This window comes from Lynx canadensis, chromosome D4, assembly GCF_007474595.2.
Source record: "Lynx canadensis isolate LIC74 chromosome D4, mLynCan4.pri.v2, whole genome shotgun sequence".
Taxonomy (NCBI): Eukaryota; Metazoa; Chordata; class Mammalia; order Carnivora; family Felidae; genus Lynx; species Lynx canadensis.
In genome coordinates, this window is record NC_044315.2 from 17,795,918 (window position 1) to 17,815,837 (window position 19,920).

Genomic DNA, 19,920 nt, shown 5'->3' on the forward strand with positions numbered 1-19,920 from the left:
TTTTCCGGAGGTATTTATAAGTGTTTGCAATGGACATGCATTTCTTTTCAGTCAAGGAAAAATCATAATAGAAGTTGCAAAAGTCTGTGTATAAGAATCCTACATATATCCTTGCTATACCTAAATAGGTTTATTCAGTTTTATTCAGTATGTCCTGTCTGAGGACCTGGTATTTAATAATGAGCCCTTACATTTGTGCAGGTCTTGACAAAGATGTTCTCACATGGGACACATAACATGACCTCATCAACTTAGTGACGGGGACGGGATAGACAATAATATCCCCAAACATGGAAATTGTGGGTTATTTTAGCTTGTTTGCCAAGAATTATGTAATTAGCAAAGAGCAAAAATAGAGCAGTATTTCTGAATCCTCACGCAATTTCCCCTTTTGATAGGCAATCATTTCTTTTTTTTCCACCCCCCCGTATGTGCAAAGCTCTGCTAAAAACACGAATCACGTGAAGAAATCTAAGTCCTTGTTCCTGCCATCAAGCAGTTTATAATGTAGTTGGGCAAAGACACGTGCTGATGGAATTAGTGATTCAATTAATGGCACGTAATTAAAAAGTGCGGTGTGAGTAATATAGTGCCTGGCATATAGAAGACACTCAAATGCCGGATGGATGCATGAATGCATGGATGTGTGGGCGGATGGCTGGATGGCTAGATGGGCAGAAGACGGACTGACAAATTTATTAGAATTACAGGACTAGAAAAGAGAAAAGTGCATGACAGATGGCTGAGTTTCAGTAGATGTCTCCTGACTTTTATTGGTCAGAGGGTATTTCAAGAAGGAGAAGACAGACGAGCTAGGCCTTCCAGAACTCAAGAGTAGAATGTGAGTCTGCAGAGTGGAGGGGATGGGGGGGGGGGACTCCAGGCCAGGGTCTCAGCATGAGTAAAAGCAGCGAGGCAGAAAGAGCAAGACAGGACTGGGAACTGTAAAGAAATGACCTCTCTAAAGCAAAAATTTTAGGGAGAAGCTTGTTTGCAAGTAGCATGGGACTGTATCCTAGAACATCTTGGATTTCAAGCGGAGATATTTAAATGATCAAGAAGCACGGGCAGCTCTAGACATTTTCACGCAAAATAATGTTGTAAAGAAAATATTTTAGGCAAAAAATCTGGTAGAACTGGGACACTCTGTTCAATATAAAGATATGAGACAGTTTAATACAGGATGGAGATTTTAAGTATTCGCTGGGATTTTCAAGTATTTTTTTTCAAAAGGACGACACATGTAGATATGGCTGCTAGCATTATGAAAATATCCTTGTGTGTAATGAAACTTCTGAGACAGTTATGTCAATTTCAGATTTAGATCAATAGGCATTCTTACCAAGAACCAAACGATTACAATATTCAAAGAAGCCGGCATAAAAGTCTGGAGGCCTCCAAATATTTCATGCATAAAGTTTAATCAATTTTTCATATGGTAGAGGAAAGGTAATAATTTTTGTCTTCTGAAATATTCAGCCTAACTTGTAGAGATGTCAGAAAATTGGTATTTCTTGCATGTAAGTTCTTGTCGCGCCAGGAGAGTTTGTAACGGATGCATACTATTCAGTGAGCACGTATTGGGTTTGTTGCGTTTGTTCATTTGTTTTGTTTCATTTGGCTTTTAAGTCGTTGCTGGGAACAAAGCCGGGGTCCCCGGGGGGGATGGGTCCGGGTCCTCTGCTGAGTGAAATCCTAGCAGAGCGTATATGGCGTCGGTTTATCCTAACTTCCGTGAAGCTGACCAGCCTCTTGCCTTCCATAGTGAGCCATCTCTATGGATTTGGACTGATGGACGCAGAAGCCATGGTGATGGAAGCCGAGAAGTGGACCACTGTTCCCCAGCAGCACGTGTGTGTGGAGAGCACAGACCGACAAATCAAGTAATGTTCGCGGCAAGCAGACAGTGTAACACTGCCCTGAAAGAGATGGGGCCAGCTCAAGTGCGCAGGAAGCCCTTTGTTGTATATGAGAGCCAGACGCTTGCGTAGTTTTTGGGGGTTTCTTCCTAACGTAATGAGAAAAGTCTCATAGAACGTCTAGGATGCTAAGCTCTTAAATCCACGCAATAGAAACCAAGGAGCCTCATGGGCACCTCTTATTAGGGGATTTGGAGGGCCTGATAGATGGGCATCCTTAAGGTTGCTCCTCAGCCAGAATTTCTATTTAACGGTACAAGTATTCTCCGTAAGTCAATGTACTCCAAACAAACGAATCCTTCTATTCCAGAAGCGTCACTACAGAACATATAATTACCAAGTATAGTTTCAACCTATTATATAAAAATAACAGCACGTTGAAAATAAAACAGAAAATAGGAAGTAGGGGGCATGTTTTTCCTGTGGCTCAGTGACAGTCTCAGAGAGTGACGTTCAAGCTTTGACCATGAAGGGAGAGGAAGAGTCAGCCATATGAACAACAGCAAAAAAAAAAAAAGTGCTTTAGGCAGAGTCTCTGAGGTGGGAAACGAATCACCCTGCAACTGGAACTGATATTGGTGTTACGGGGGCTGAGGTTCAAGGGGGACAGTGACACAGGGGGAAGCCAGCGAAGAAGACAGGAACGTGGACGCAGGACGAGGAGTGCGTCCGTGGGTTATAGAGCAAGGCAGTGGCAGACCAGAGATTTGAACCAAGGTCGTGGTAATCCCCACGCCTCCCCCAGACCACAGTGCCTTATATCAGCGGTCCGGAAAGTATATCCCTAGGTCAGCAACATCACTGTCCCCTGGAGAAACGCAGGTTCTTGGAAGCCCACCTCAGCCTTCCTGTTTCAGACATTCTAGCTCGGGGGCTCCGCCACCTGTGTTCTGTAACAAGGTGATCCCCCTCCAGCTCGAGAGCCACTCTCAGCACGAAGATAAAAGACCCCTAATTCCTCCTTTCCTCTCACTGACACCTTTCCCACCGACTAACCGGTGTTGATCCTGGGGTAATCACACTTGGTCCGTTAGTATCCAGCGACCAGCTGCTTGCATTCATCGTGTAACCTCGCCAAGCGTGCAAGGTTTCACTCAGCCGGCTTCGGTCGCGGTCACGTCCTGTGCTCACGCTCCGTCTCTCTCTATTGCAGGACAATTCGCCCCAACAGCGCCGTGCGCTCCATCTACAAAGCTTCGGGGTGTTCCGATAACCCCAACCCACCACGTCAACTACTTGGAGCACGTAGTTGTGCGCATAACAAATCACTCACCCGAGGAGGGGAGACCTGGCCATCTACCTGACCTCGCCTCGGGAACCAGGTCCCAGCTTTTGGCCAACAGGTACCGTGATGGCTTCGGGTCACCAGCGGGTAAGAGGTGACACCAAGACTGAGCTGTCATGTAAGGTAGAAAGTGTCAGCTGCTCCTTACTCACCACCATTAAAACTAAGGGGGCACCTACATGTCAGGACGGGACAGTCCTAGCTCTCCCTGCCCATGACGTCAATGAGGGAGCGCGAAACCGCCTGGCTTGCAGGCGGGGAACGGTGGTGTAACATTGAATCTTGAGTAACAGTGAAAGGGTGCCGCAAGAAAAGCGAAGGCCCCCTTCATCCTAACAAAGAAAGGCAGGGCACCACCCTCTTGGGCCTTTGCGATTCTCTCCCCCTGCCCTTGAATGTCTGCATTTGTTGCAGATTTAACCGGCTTCTCCTGCCCAGGCATCTTCCCAAGCGAAGGGACATCTGTGTGTGTTTCAAAACAGTTGTTGGCAAAGGTTTTTTGTTTTTTTTTTTCTGCAAAGAGCCGTGAGCGTTTTGAGCCTTGCAGGCCGGGTTTCTGCTGCAACTTTCCAACTCGCCTAAGAGTGCACAAGTCCCCTTAGGCGAGTGTGAGTGCGTGGCATGGGCTGTTTTCCAATAAAACTTTATTTACAGAAACAGGCAGCAGGCTGTATTTGGCTTGAAGACTGACTGCAATTTCCGGTTTTAAAGGTTGGCCCATTAGTCTTTATTGCTCAGGAAGGTGCTCAGTGTTTCTTCCTAGCCTCTTGCCTTTTCCCTGCTCCTCCAAACACTTATCCAGCGGGTCATTGTATTGCCAAGATTGGAGGGCCAGAACGTTCTCGCACAAGTTTTCTTTGCTTCATAGGCGTCTGAGCCGTTGGGAGCCATGGGCAGCAGGTGTTGGTCAACAAGAGGGACCAGCATGGGGACGTATCATGTCGTCTTAACTCTTCGTTCCCTCTATGGCTCTAAAATATAAACCATACCCAGGAGCCTCAAGCTTCTTTTAATTTGATCATTTTTCCTCCAAGAAGATCACTTGATGGGAGCAAAAGTCTTATCGTGAATGGCAATACATGGTACCAATGAAGTCAACCTTTTCTGTAGACACAGCCCCTGCCCCCATGGCCACGTGACTATGCTGCGGACTGTGTTCGGCCTGACGACAGGCCAGCGGAGGTGAGAGGCCAGGGCCAATGGAGCCTGCACAACCAAAAGTGAGCTAAGCGAGAGCCAGTTGGTTTTCAGAATCCCCGCCTTCATCTCCTGTAGGACTGTGAGAAAAAAAGAGCATTCTGGAGGCTAGTGACTAGAATACAGAACCTGAAATCTTTAACCATCTTTTACTTCTTACTTGGAAGACTTGCATTCTTCTTTACAACCATAACATCCTCCGGGATGCCTGGGTGGCTCAGTCGGTTGAGCATCTGACTGGGTTTTGGCTCAGGCGGCGATCTCACAGTTTGTCAGGTCAAGCTCTGTGCCAGCAACGCGGAGCCTGCTTGGGATTCTCTCTCTCTCTCCCTCTGTCTCTGCTCCTCCCCTCCTTGCTCTCTCTTAAAATAAATAAATACATTTTTTAAAAAGTTTTAAAAAACCCAACGTCCTCCGACAGGGCACGGGAAGATGTGGGCTTAGTGCTTTATGACGCGTGGCTTTGCCAGAGTAAGTGGGCGCAGGTGTGAAAAAGGGAAGGCTTGCGGTGGCCTCAGATCGCTGGACGTGCTCCCCATGCCGTCCTCCCTCCGCAGACAGGGGTCTCAGCTGCTGCCTGCCAGGTAATCGCCACCACCTGCCAGATGCTTCTCTCCGGCGGGCCAAGCCTTCAGCTGCATGATCGTGTGATCGGGGAGGTCACATCAGCCATTGCTACCGAAGCGAGGGAAGAACTTCTCCCTCTTGTTCTCCGTTTCTTCTTCTTTGCCTTGATTCGTCTGCATTTAAACATTGAAAGCGTATCCAGGTGAAACACTGAGGCGCAAAGGTTTGCTTCACGCACGCGTGGCTGTTGTCCCTCAAGCCTCCTCTGTCGTAGGGAAAAGTCCCTTCCCTCTTGCCGGTGGCCTGGAAAACGCGGGCTCCTCGGGCTTTCTGGGCTTTTCCTGCACAGTTCGGTATTCCTTGTTGCCCCCGCCCCCCACGCCGAATGACTTCAGCGAGGGCAACCTGCACACAGAGGAGCTGTGGATTCCGTGAGAGGATTTGCCGGGTGGCTTTGACCCTGGCTCCCGTCTGGCACGCATTCGCAGCCGCGGAAGTCTGCTCCTGCTCTTTGCCAAGTGCTGAACCCAGCAGTGCCGCTTGACTCGTGCCAGAGAAAAGACACGTGCATTTCAGATGCTCAGTGAGCAGCGGTCCTGCAGCTACCTCAGTCTCCCCACGTCCAGACCCCGTAGAGAGAAAGTTGCTACCCAGCTCGGGTCTCCTCTGTCTGGAGCATTTTCTTAAAGCGCTGCTCTTCTGTATACGTTCCCTCTCAGCACTGGAAATTAAGTAGCCACCAAAGGCGTAGGGACTGGAGTGGCAAAGGGCTGGGGACACCGAGAGATGTAAGGCTGTTATAAATTCATTTGTCCACAGATCCCCCCACAAAACATGGCTCTGAGCGGCTGAGCCCTTAAATGCAAAACAGTCTCATCCAGTCGCAAAAGCACGTATGGCCTCCAGGGCTAGGCTCCCCTGCCCTGCTCTGCTTGGTGCTGGGAGCATCCCTCCTACTGAAGGTTAAGGAAAGAAGGTTTCTTCTGGCATTTTCTTTTTTTCTTCCTGGCGTGTTCGGACGCTTTCCCTTTATGAGAGAAATCTACTCAAAACCTTTTAGTCCCTGACCTGGTGGCAAGGAGCCCTTGTGTCCCCTCACGTTGGTCCTGTTTCCAGGCACATTCCCTCGATTGGGAGCTGAGGCCGAGAAGCACGAAAAGGGGTGGGGCCCCGGGGAGGGGAAGGCCTGCTTCCCCCCGCCCCGGTGTCCTTCAGGTCAGCCTGCAAGGCAAGATTACTTCCTCCAGGAAAAAGGAGAATAGGTCAAGTTCGGGAAGGGAAACTGTGCGTCAGAGATTATAAATGAGAGCAACAAACAGTTCCCGGTTGGACGCTTGTCTTTCCTTCAAAGAAGTCAAGATTTCCAGAGGAGGACCACGGTGAGAGCAAAGAATACCGTTAAAAGATAAGCCCGCAGGCTTGCATCCTGAAGTTACCCTAGTGGGGGGGTCATTTGAGACAAAGAGGTAGAGCTGAGGCGGCCGCCGTCGCGTATCCCCACAGCACAGCAGTTGGCTGGGAGCTCACCTTCCGCGAGGTCGCTGAACACTTGGCCTGTGTGGGCCGTCTGGAACCCCTCAGTGCCTCCCTGCCCGGGGCTGACGGGCACTTGCTGGAACTCCTGCGGAGAACAGCTGTGGGAGGAGGAACAGTTGACCCAAGCATCTGCAGGTGCTGCGTCCTGGAAGGCGCTCAGCAGCATTCAGAGCGGGTCCATCTCGAGCTGCCCCATCAGCCCAGCGTGTGAGCTCCCCCGGGGCCAGCCAGGTTGATCATTTAGTGGGCGGGAGCACTGAGGACACACAGCAGTCCTCGAGTGGGCAACTGGTCCGTTCCTTCTAATCCCTTTGTTTTCCCCTGCCCTTCCCACCTTTTGGGTCCTCCTCTTGGCCCGTATACCCTGCCTCACAAAAAGCCCAACTTTTTAATCAGCACAAAGGATTTACTTGCATCGGGGCGTGGGATGGGGGGGACCTAGGTGGGCTTGGGTCCCTTTAAAATGCTTTTCGACAAGAACAACTTTAGACTTGAAGACTTTTTTATGCTACCCACATATTCAGGGTCTGCCGTGTACAAGTCTTCAAACAACAGCTCCAGCCGATCCTTCCTTCAGCTGCATTGGTTAGGATTATGAAAAGCTGTCTTTCCCCCCACCCCCCCCCCCGCCACCCCTGAAACTCCCCTTCCCCCAAGTCAGTGAGTTTTAGATTTAGTTTAGTTCTATCGGCTCTCTGTTCCAAATTTTGGCTTCTGACTGAAAGCTGAAACTTTGCCTTTCTTTCTAAATTTGATTACAGATGAATATCTCTGCTTCTAATTACGGTCTTAAGTAGAGAGAAGTACACTTTCTAGTCTGCAAAACCTATAGGCTTCTATAATTAACTGTGTTTAAATGTGGTGTTTATATTTGAGTCATTTTTGTTGCTGCCCAAATGTTGAATGACAGACTATTGACATTTGCAAAGTGTCGTGCTATATAAATGCATTTGTGGCTTGCAGTAAAAATTACCCTCTGAGGGGAAAGTTTGGCATTTCCAGGAAGGCCTCACCGTAAGAACCCTCCTCCTTCATCCGGAAGAGGGTACAGCCTTTGGAGTTAGAGCTGGGATTGCCTTGATTCACCAATGTTTAGGTTTGACTTTGGAAAGTGATTCTGAAAGTGATTCATCTAGAACCTAGACGCCCTAGTACCCGCCTCCCAGGGTGGTACAAGCTCTGAAGGAAGCTCCCGGACAGCAAAGTCCGTAGCGGGGCTCCTAGAATACACGGTGAGCATCCCTAAGTGCTAACCCTTATTTACACAGTGCTTCTCAAAGCACCTGGTGAATGACTCCATCAAACACAGATGGCCGGGCCCCTTTCCCAGAGTCTGATTCTGTAGGTCTGGGGTGAGGTCCGTGAATTTGCATTTTCTAAGAAGCTCCCAGGTGATGCTCAAGCTGCCTGTCCACAGACCACATTTTAAATGGCAGCGATTTAAAGATCACCCAGCTCTTCGTACACATTCTTGTTATTTTCATGTCCTCAAAAGACTTGCAAGCCGAGCACTGCTGGGTGCTGTGCGAGTAATTTACAAAGGCGCCTGTAATCGAAAACAGATACTTAGAGATAAAGCCAGCCACTCTTAAATGGAATAAATCTGCAAGATTATATACGTACCTCATAGATCCACAAGAAGGAATGCATTCGGGGCTTGGCGAGTCAGTAATAGGAGGCAGGTTGAAAGTTTGTTTTTGTTTTTGTTTTTGTTTTTAAAACTCGTCTTTTTACATATTCCAAACCTCTAGAATTAGTACCTCTCTCTCACAACCTTTCATAAAGAAGTAATTTAGACTACGAGAGACAGAAAAACCTGAATAGTGTGTTGAATACCCTGTTTCAGAAGCAAATTATTTAAAACTTGCAAAAGCCAGCCATCTAAGGAAAATCGAAACCCAATTACAATTAAGCCAAATGAGTGCTTCCAGCATTCCGTAAGTTGTACGTTACATTGTGATAAAGCACTAAAAAGAAAAGAAAAAGTATCTCAAAGACAGAGAAAGAAAAAAAAGGAGACTTCCAAAAATATCTATCTAGAGTCTAATTCTGTAGCGAACATAAATACTGTTTGGGTAGTAGTAGATGATTCAGAAATTAAGATCCGTTTACACTTTTAGAAATAATTATATGATAACACATAGCTGTCAGTACTTATAAAATGTCTTGTTATTTAGCTGCTATAACATCGTTGAAGAATGTTGTAGCCTTGACACATTGGCTAGACTCTTAAGTGGAAGGGGGGGGACAAAGCTTGCACTAATTATATGAGTTATTTCCTGAGTTAATTCCTCAAAAGGATGTACTACACTTAATGGCAATCTTTTCTACCAGGCTTCATCCAAAGTAATTTATTTGAAACCACTCACAGGGATAGGGCTGTGGGGCACCATTTTAATAACTGGATGCATAATTTGTGCTACCACATGCACATATCATTTCATCGAGCACATGATGATGAAGTCAACTTGGACAGAACAGGGCTTCGCTGCAAAAGGAAGATGTGATTCGGGCATGGAGTTCATTACTCCAGCTTTCCGCACACTGGCCCTGCTCTATTGGCATTTTATCCATGCTAATAACGTTGGCTAATAATGTGTCGGGTTTCTTCACTGTTGGCACAGCAGAGACGTGCTGACCGGGCATTGGACTTTTTAGTTGATGGACGGAGACCACACACTTAGAATCTCTTAGCTGGTGACCATATGACACTTGCTTGTCTGGAGCAAGTATGTTGTCTGCAACACAAATGGAACCTACTGCCAGTGTTACCTTTTGTTATCTACAGATGAGGCAGGGTTTTAAATGTTACAATGCTAAAAATAGGGAATCGCTTAAGCGCTGCATCAGAATGAAATAAAGAACAGGGTGAGATTAAGAAACATGATGCCCAGCTAGTTGAAACAACACCAGCAATCAGTGTCTATTTCTTTCCCCATCAACTCTTTTAACAAAAGGCAATGATCGTGTTTGGCTGCATTTTAATTCCTCTCCTCAACTTTTATGTCTACATGAAATTAATGAGCATTCAGCTCTGCATAAAGGGAAGAGACCAGGGTGGGAAACCGCTTAGCCAGATAGACAAAGCCCATTTGTATTCGGGCTTTGAAACACTTACTTGATGCCGATTATGGATATTCTTCTTGGCACCCCGTTTATATTTAATTTTGGTTCCAAAGGTGATTTAAAGTGATTGGCCGCAATGGAATGATTTTCGAAGGTGGTCAGGAAAGGGTGGAAGGGAAGAAACCCAGGGTCCACTAATCCAGCAGTCAAATAATTGACCCGTGAGTAATTAGAAGTTGGCTGGGGTTATGGAAACAAGACTGCCCTCATGTGATGGAGGAGCCTCAAGTCTCCTTTGTAGTTTTGAGACATGAGGCAATGAGCCAAATGTTCTGTCTAAACTGTTTGGGAGTTGCTTTTAAGTTCGGCACTCTTGGAAAGGTATTATGTGACAACTTGTTGCCTCAGTGCCCGCAGATGACACAATGGCTTCAACGAACTGGAGCCTTAAGTCAGAACTCTCTGGGCTAAGAAGTGGTTCTAGATTGGTTTCTGCCTCCACCCAATTCTGCGTCAACATACTCCCTTTAGTAACATCTGTCTGAGATGAAGGGCGATTTGAAATGGCTCTTCCTTCCCCACTGCTGTTTCTCATTTTCATCCAGCCTGCCCACCCTCTGGGTTTACGTGAAGGAGTCCGTGTATGTAAGTGAGTTATATAATGAGCCAGCGATTGCTTCCTGGTCAAGTCCAATTTCAAGCCGTAGGCTTGTGAAACAAGCCCTGCTCATGAATTATAGGATCTCCATAAAATGCACCATCCCTGATTTATCGAAGGTCTTTTACGCTGGGAAGACATTTGTGTAGGAGTCACTTTCCACGCATGAGGGAAAGCCACCACATCTAATATGGTTCTCGTTGAAATGCCACACTCCTCTGTTCAGAACTAACCCTTATAGATAGCATACAGATATTCCAGGTAAAGAAAAGGGCTTCTTCCTTCATACAAGCTTTGAAAAATCACTCCCTACCATTAGCCCCGTTGTGGAAATTAACAAAGCATTTGAACGTCCAAAGATCTGAGATGTTTTCCGGTAAAGAGATCTGTTCAACTCTAACTCAGCCTTTCCCAAATTTTCCCAAACTTTCTGACCATGGGACACTTTGAGAATGCTGGTAAGTACTTTCCCTTTGTCTTCTTCCAAGGGCTAAGGAACACGTAGAGGTGATTTTCCTGTTGTTGCGTTCTCCAGGGAAAAATGCTGAACGTCACCCATTGACCTCATACGTTCCAGTTGTGCCCCTAACCCTGCGGCTTCAGAATCCAGCGAGCGTTTTAGAGGGCTCCTCAAATATATTGATAGAACGCTTTTGTACATAATGAATCAGAATTCTAGTATATTAAATTGCAGAGAGATTACGCAGGTTATTTTTGGTTTTAGAAGGGCGCATTTTCTTCCAATGGCAAGATATACATAGAATGTCGAATTATAACCACCAGTTTCCTTGGTGAACGTGAAATTAAGGCAAGGAGAGTTGATTGCATGTTCTGAATAGCCATCGGCATCCAGTTGGCTGTGAACTTTGCCTCCACTGAAGGACAGATATGTCCCAGTAATTGGACATGGTTACTCCTAAGACAATCCTAGAGATATTCTTCCCTCTCTATCTGGCTTTCAAATTCTCTCTCTTGTTTTATGATTTTTTCCACAAAAATAATCGATGCACGTTATTTTTAAGTACTCTAAAAATCTGTCTCTTGGCGCTTAATTTTTTTGCTTTCTACGTTCTATCTCAATAGAAATCTTGTTTGTTTTTTTTTTAAGTAGGCGCTACAACTCACGTGAGGCTTGAACTCATGACCCCGAGATCAAGAGTTGCATGCTGTACTCACTGAGCCAGCCAATCCCCCCACCCCATAGAAATCTTTTGGATATTTCTTTGGACGGTCAAAGCTATACAATGTGCCTATATAAATGATAGGCCTCTTTCTTTATGTGCTAGTTTTATACATGATCTATCGACATCTCTTTATTTTTGATGAGGATTCTGTTTTCTTCTTTATGTCCCTTCCTACTCCATATCCCTCAGGATTACATCACAGGAAACAAATAAGTCTAGCTATTGCAAGGAGGCAAAGATTTCACATAGGGAATTAGGAGCTTAGAAAATCGTTGGAAGAGCTAGAAGAACAGAATTTATGTTGTAGAGCCAGGCATGACTCCCTGAACTGGTTAAGATTAGCGGGCAGGGTCTTTTTATTGAGGCGTAATTTACAGAAAGTACAATTCACTTTTTAATATGTGTAATGTAATGCGTTTTGACACAAAATGGTTCTATCATACCCAATACTTCTACCGTGCCCCTTCCTCCCTCCCAGCCCCTGGCAACCACTACTCTGTTTCTGTTTCTGTTGCCTTTTCTAGAATGTCATAAATTGAATCATACAGCACATAGTCTTTTGTGTCTGACTTCTTTCATTTAGCTTAAAGGCTTTTGAAATTAATTCATGCAGTTGCGTGTGTTGGCCATTCAATAGTTTTTATTACTGGGTAGTATTTGGTTGTATGCACATACCAGAACTGGTTTCCCCATTCACTAGTTGATGGACATCAGAGTTGTTAACAGTTCTCAGTGCTCATGAATAAAGCTGCTGTGAACATTCCTGTGAGGTTCCTTGTGTGAACATTATGTCTTCATTGCTCAGGTAAATATCTAGGCGAGGGATTGCGGATGACCCGGTAAGAAGCACCAAACTGTACCATTTGGCATTCCCATCAGCAGTGTAAGAGAGTTTCAGTTTCTCCACGTCTTCAACACTTGGTTCTATCAGTCTTTTGGGTAGAGCCATAGCCTGGTTTTCCCAATCCCGAAATGTTTACCCCGCCCAACGTGCTATTACAAGGCCACCCCTGCGCCTGTTTCCCTGTGGTAGAACAATGACACGTGTTTGGGTCTACTAACGGTCAAGGTCCAGGAGGAAGACAGGCTCCACTACTGAGCTGGATATGCTGATGGAGACAAAAGGATTGTTGATCATGGTCTTGATTCGACCTTCACTGGATCCTAACCAACATACAAAACAATGTTTTATGGGTCTCTCTCAGGCTTTTTGATCATTCCATGGAAGGATTTAAAAACTGGGAGTTCATGACCATTCATTGCTGGGGAGAACGAGCCACCGGTGACTGGATCCTTGAAGTTTACGATACTCCCTCCCAGCTGAGGAACTTCAAGACCCCAGGTAGGAACTCCCTTTTCTACAATTTGGTTGACTGTGCAGAACAAAGTGACGGAATGTATTCTGGCCAAGAAGTGATTTACGTTTACATATCGACATCATCCTTTTTCATATGATCCTGTGTTTTGAGTTCTCTGCACGTATTCCAGTTCTCAGCGTTACCATTTGAGAGGTAATAATTGAAGGATTATTAGAACTGAAGAGTAAATGTTTAGATATAAGTACAGGATAAAACATGGCAGCTGCTGATTGATGTTTCAGAACATAGGACCCACATCTCTAACCACCTTCCCCCATAAGCATGCCAGCCTGTCCACCTGCAGTGAATTAAATTGGACGGTCATAAGTTTCCTTAGTTAGGTTTTTCTCTGGGTTTATTCTCCTATTAATTTTCAGTGTTCACAAGACATCGAGCTTGGCCTGTGCCAGCTAAGTGGTTACCAGTGAAGAAAATGAATGGCCCTCGGGAGCCTAAGAGCTAAGAAAAAGGAATACTTTCCAGCTAAGTAAAACGTGGAACTTACAATGTTAACAGAGGCATAGGGCCTCTCTCCTCCTCATGCTAATCTAGGAAGCTTTGTTTGTAACATGAAGTAAGGGAAATTACAAAGGTAGCTTGGTGGGGTGGGGGGGATTGAACAGTTTTTCACAGGGGCCTGTGTGGCCCGTGATGGAGCCCTACATGGCTCAGTAGCAGGTGATCTGTTTGACAGACACCCCAGCCTCCCACCCAGCTGTGGACACATCTTCAACCATCTAATAAACTCGTGTTTCTCAGTACTCTCTCTGTACAGTCCCTCCGTAGAAGATCCAGGCCTGAGGGCATTTTAGGACTGACCTCCAATTCTAGCCCTCCCCTGATGGCAGAATAAATTAACCAGACGTTCTGTAATTAACTGTAAGGGCGTGTGCTATTTAGACACTGTGGGCTGCATAGGGCAGAGAAGGCACACAGCAGGACGCAGGAATGAAGCAGGGAAAGTTACTCATTCTGAGAGATCGGATTTGGCCGCGCATTTGGCGATCTCTATCCCCTAATTCTGTGATGTGGTCTCTCTGCGTTGCCACAGCGGACCCACATTCAGGGAAGCTAAAACAAGAAGGGTGGCAGGGTCGCAGCGAATCAGGATAAAAGATTTGTTAAACAGTGTCCAGATTCAGCTCGTCTCCAGCATGCACCGGGAATATAATGGTGGCCAAACCTTTATCGAGAAATCAAATGTCTGTCCACATGGCAGGATAGAACACGTGAAAATAACTAGACCCTAGTTTCTAGACACTTTCATTGGCTCATAATCTACTTAGTTCCCAGGAACTTCCTCCCCCCACCCCATCTCCTGTCCCAGGCCATGGTCATTGCTCATTTAATAGAGATACCCTGGGTCGTGGCACCCAGGGGCAATGGCAGCATGGTGATGTGGGTGCGGTGCCCGACCCCAGTTGATTTATCAGCAGGTGCCACGTCAGGGCTCTTACATCTCAAGAGGTCCCAGGGAAATAATCACCGTCCAAATGTGATAGTTGTGAACAAAACTGGGGGTGGGGTGCAGCCAAAGGGACAGACATAAGGGGTACACGTTATCTGCTGAGAATATAAGACAGCGATAAAACTACCTAAAACTGACTCCGCTCTTTACTATCACCGTGCACCAGCATTTCTAAAGAATGTCAGTGATAAAACACTACCCCCCCACAGGAGCAGACTACCCCTGGGGGCTCACTAATGGTCGACTAGGTATTATGTGCAAGGGTCAGGGGCCGTGAATATAAATCTCTGCTCTCCAGGAGTTCACTGCCTCTCCAGATTTTATTATGATCGTCTGTGTTAAAAGCTCTCAGCAGTAACCCAGATAATCTAGAGTGGTCTCTTCCACAGCGTTGGCTTCCCCTTATGCCATTTAAATGTTCACATGTAATCTTCGTCACGTCAAGTCATTTTACAGATGTTCTTTTATGCCGGAAGAGAGATGCCCTAATGCTCCTACTGGCCTGGGGTGTGGAGGCCTGCGTAGGTACCCACAGTTGTTGGATATCCTTCCTTCCACCAATCTTTGAGTTTAGGATTAATTACAAAGTTGAAAAGGGACTTCTGCTTTTCTGTGTGTGTCCGTGTGTCAATGGTTTCATCATTGGTTTAAATGGTTTCATCATTGTTTCAATGGCGTATAGTCCTATGGAAGGTTTCTCTCTCTAATTAATGAGGTATTTCTGCAGTAACCTAATAGAACTTCAGTTGGAGATGTAGAATTGTCTAGCCCAGTTAGGGTAGAATCGTTCCCAAATGTAGAGGTTCCTGATTCCAAACTGAGTTTACATTTCTTTATTGTTTCTTCCCATTTGTGTGTTATTAAAATACATATTAAGGGTTTTGAATTGATACAGTTGACACACAATGTTACATTAGTTTCAGGTGCACAACGTGGTGATTCAACAAGTCCGTAATCTGTGTTGTGCTCACCGCAAGCGTGACCGGCGTCTTGTCACCGCGCAACGCTATTAGCTTGCTGTTGACTAGATTCCCTGTGCCTTTTATCCCTGTGACTTATTCATCCCATAACCGCAAGCCTGTACCTCCCACCTCCCTTCACGGATTTTTCTTGTCCTTCCCTCCCTTTCCCCTTTGGCAACAAGTTTGTTCTCTGTATCACTGAAATCATATGGTGTTTGCCTTTCTCTGTTTTACTTATCTCACTAAGCATAATCCCTTCTAGGTCCATCCATGCTGTCACAGAGGACAAGATCTCATCTTTATGGCTGGGTGATACTCCATGTGTGTGTGTATGTTTCACACACACACACACACACACACACACCCCATATCTTTTTTATCCATTCATCTCTCAGTGGACACATGGGTTCCTTCTACATCTTGGCTATTGTAAATAATGCCCTGATCGACATAGGGATGCATACATCTTTCTGAATTAGCGTTTTCGTTTTTGTTTTGTTTTGGGGTAGATACCCGGTAGTGCAATTTCTGGATCGTACGGCAGTTCTATTTTTAGCTTTTAACTTTTTGAGGAACCTCTGTACTGTTTTCCACAGTGACTGCACCAGCTTGCATTCCCACCGACAGCGTAAGAGGGTTCCCCTTTTTCCACATCTTTGCCAACACCTGTTGTTTTCTGTGTTGTTAGTTTTAGCCGTTCTGACAGGTGGGAGGTGATATTTCATTGTGCCTTTGATTTGCATTTCCCTGATGATGAGTGGTGCTGAGCAGCTTTTCATATGTCCGTGGGCCATCTCTACGTCTTTGGGAAAACGTCTGTCCATGTTCTGTGCCCATTTTTTCATCAGATTGTTTTTTTTTTCCTGTCGAGTTGTATAAGTTCTTCATACATTTTGGATATTAACCCCTTATCCAATATATCACTTGCAAATATCTTCTCCCATTCACTAGGCTGCCTTTTTGTTTTATCGATGGTTTCCTTTACCGTGCAGAGGCTTTTTATTTTGGTGTAGCCCCAGTGTATTTTTTGCCATTGTTTCTTTTTCCTGAAGAGCGATATTTAAGAAATTACTGCCTCTGTTTTCTTTTAGGAGTCTTAGGGTTTTAGGTCTCACATTTAGGTCTTTAATCCATTCTGAGTTGATTTTAATCCATTCTGAGTTGAGTTCCTCTTTTTGTGTGGTAGAAGAAAGTGGTCCAGTTTTATTCCTTTGCATGTAGCTGTCCAGTTTTCCCAGCACCATTTATTGAAGAGACTGTCTTTTCCCTATTGTATAGTCTTGTCTCCTTTGTTGCAGATGAACTGACCATATAAGTGTGGGTGTATTTCCGGGTTCGCTCTTCTGTTCCATTGATCTATGAGTACATTTTTGTGCCATACTACTTTACCATGGCTTGGTAGTGTATCTTGAAATCTGGGATTGTGATACCTCTAGCTTTGGTCTTCATTCTCAAGATTGCTTTGGCGATTCAGGGTCTTCTGTAGTTTCATACAAATTTTAGTATTATTTGTTCTAGTTGTGTGCCAAATGCTCTTGATATTTTCATAGGGACTGTAATGACTCTGTAGATTGCTTTCGTAGTATGGACATTTTAATAATGTTAATTCTTCTAATCCATTTGTTCGGTCCTCTTCAATTTCTTTCATCAGTGTTTTATAGTTTTTAGACCCCAAGTCTTTCACCTCCTTGGTTAAGTTTATTCCTAGGTATTTTATTCTTTTTGGTGTAATTGTAAATGGGATTGTTTTCTTAATTTCCCTTTCTGCTATTTCATCATTAGTGTGTAGAAATGCAACCGATTTTTGAATATTAATTTGTAGCCTGCAACATTAATGAATTCATTTATTCTAACAGTTTTTTGGTGGAGTCTTTCAGGTTTTCTTTATATAATATTATTTTATCTCTAAATAGTGAGTGTTTTACTTCTTCCTTAACAACGTGGATGCCTTTTATTTCTTTTTGTTGTCTGATTGCCGTGGCTAGGACTTTCAGTACTACGTTGAGAAAAGTAGTGAGAGTGGACATCCCTGTCTTGTTCCTGATCTTAGGATAAAGCTTTCAGTTTTTCCCTATTGAGTGTGACGTTAGGTGTGGGTTTCTGATTTATGGCCTTTATTATGTTGACGTGTGTTCCCTCTAAACCTACTTTGTTAAGGGTTTTCATGAATGGATGTTGAATTTTGTCAAATACTTTTTCTGCATCTGCTGAGACAATAATCATATGATTCTTATCCTTCACTTGATTAATTATCCTTCACTAATTAATTTACTAATACTGAACCTCCATTGTATCCCTGGAATAAATCCTACTTGATCATGGTGAGTGTCCTTTTAATGCATCATTGAATTTAGTTTGCTAATATTTTGTTGAGGATTTTTGCCTCTGTGTTCATCAGGGATTCTGGCCTGTAATTTTCTGTTTGTGTAGTGCCTTTGTCTGGTTTTGGTATCAGGATAATGCTGGTCTCGTAGAGTATATTTAGAAGCTCTCCTTCCTCTACTTTTTTATGCGGTAGTTTGAGGAGAACGGGTATTAACTCTTGATTAAATGTGTGGTGGAATTCACCTGTGAATCCATCTGGTCCTGGACTTTTGTTGTTGGGAGGTGTTTTTGTTTTGTTTTTGTTTTTTCTTTATTGCTGATTCAATTTCGTTCCTAGTAATTGGTCTGTTCAGATTTCCTATTTCTTCCTGACTCAGTTTTGAAAGATGGTATGCTTCTAGGAATTTATCCATTTCTTCTAGTTTTCCAATCTGTTGGCATGTAGTTTTTCATAATAGTCTCCTATAACCCTTTGTACTTCCATGATGTCAGTTGTTACTTCTTTTTCATTTCAGATGTTGTTATTTGGATCCTCTCTCCTTTTTTCTCAATGAGTCTGGCTCAAGGTTTATTAATTTTGTTTATCATTTCAAAGAACCAGCTCTTGGTTTCATTGATCTTTTATCATTTATTGAGTCTCCATTTCATTTGTTTATATTCTGATCTTCATTATTTCCTTCCTTCTACTAACTTGGGCTTTGTTTGTTCTTTTTATATTTCTTTTTGGTGTAAGTTTAGATTGTGTATTTGATTTTTTTTTTTCTTCTTGAGGTAGGCCTGTTTTGCTATAAACTTCCCTCTTAGGACTGCTTTCTTCGTTTCCCAAAGATTTGGGACCATTGTGTTTTCATTTTCATTTGTCTCTATGTTTTTTTTGTTTTTTTTTTTTGCCTCTTTGATTTCTCTGTTAACCCATTAGTTGATTAGTAGCATGTTATTTAGCCTCCATGGGTTTGTGGTTTTTTCCACCTTTTTTTTATCATAATTGGTTTCTAGTCACATACTGTTGTGATTTGAAAGATGCTTGATATTATTTCAGTTTTCCTAAATTTATTGAGATATGTTTAATGACCTGTGATCTGTCCTAGAGAATGTTCCATGTACACTTGAAAAGGATGTAAATTCTGTTGGTTTTGGCTAGACTATTAGGTATATCTGTTAGGTCCATCTAGTCCAATGTGTCATTCAAGGCCTCTGTTTCCTTATCAATTTTCTGTTTAGATGTTCTATCCATCGGTATAAGTCTGGTGTTGAAGTCCCCTACCATTATTGTATTACTGCCAATTTCTCCGTTTGTGTCATTTGGCTTTATGAATTTAAGTGCTCCAAAGTTGTACATAGATATTTACAATTGTTACATCCTCTTGTTGGATTGATCCCTTTCTAATTATGTAATGTCTTTCTTTGTTTCTGATTACAGTCTTTGTTTTAAACTCTATTTTGTCTGATACAAACATTTCTACCCTAGCTGTTTTTGTTTTTGTTTTTGTTTTCCTGCGCCCAATCGCATAGAATATCTTTTTGTATCCCTTCACTTTCAGTCTGTATGTGCCTTGAGGTCTGAAGCGAGTCTCTTGTGAGCAGCGTATAGATGGGTTTTGTTTTTTTATCCATTCCACAACCCTGTCTTTTGAGTGGAGTATATAGACCGTTTACATTCACAGTAATTATTAGTGGGTATGTTTTCATTGCCATTTTGTTGTCTTGTTGTTTTTGTAGTTCTTTTCATTTCTTCTTTTTGCTCTCTATTCTTTTGATTGATGACTCCATAGTGTTATGCTTGGCTTTCTTTCTCTTTATTTTTTCTCTTTAAGTTTTTGGTTGGTGTTTACCATGGGGTTCATGTATAACATTTGAAGGATATAGTGGTCTGTATTAAGTTAATGGTAACCTAAGTTTGAACACATTCTAAAAGAACTTAATTTTTACTACACCCTCCACATTTAGGTATATGTTGTCATATGTTATGTCTCTTTATTTTGTGAGTCTCCTTAATTAATTTTTTACATATAATTCATTTTACTACCAGCTGTTTACTGTATGTTTTCTTTTACTCATGAATTTTTTTCCTTTCATAATTTTCTTCTAATTATGGCCTTTTCTTTTCACCTAATGAAGTCCCTTTTAACATTTCTTATAAAGCTAGTTTAGTGATGCTGTACTTCTGTAACTTTTGCTTGACGGGGAAACTCTTGATCTCGCCTTCAATTCTGAATGATAATCTTGCTAGGTAGAGTATTTTTGGTTGTAGTTTTCTCTCTCTCTCTCTTTTTTTTAACGCACGTCAGATATATCATACCACTCCTTCTGGCCTGCAAAGTTTCTGCTGAAAAATCAGCCTCGTGGGGTTTACCTTGTATGTAAGTTTCTCCCTTGCTGCTTTTATCAGTATCTT

General features: G+C 43.6%; 1 protein-coding gene across 1 annotated transcript in view; it reads left to right on the forward strand.

Moving 5' to 3' along the window:
- Window positions 1–19,920, forward strand: part of PCSK5 (proprotein convertase subtilisin/kexin type 5) — a 456,194-nt gene that overhangs the window by 260,299 nt on the left and 175,975 nt on the right. Inside the window, 6 exon segments of the mRNA XM_032595566.1 lie at window positions 1,766–1,883; window positions 3,073–3,139; window positions 3,141–3,182; window positions 3,184–3,229; window positions 3,232–3,262; window positions 12,618–12,754. Of these exon segments, the coding sequence (XP_032451457.1) occupies window positions 1,766–1,883; window positions 3,073–3,139; window positions 3,141–3,182; window positions 3,184–3,229; window positions 3,232–3,262; window positions 12,618–12,754 (441 nt within the window).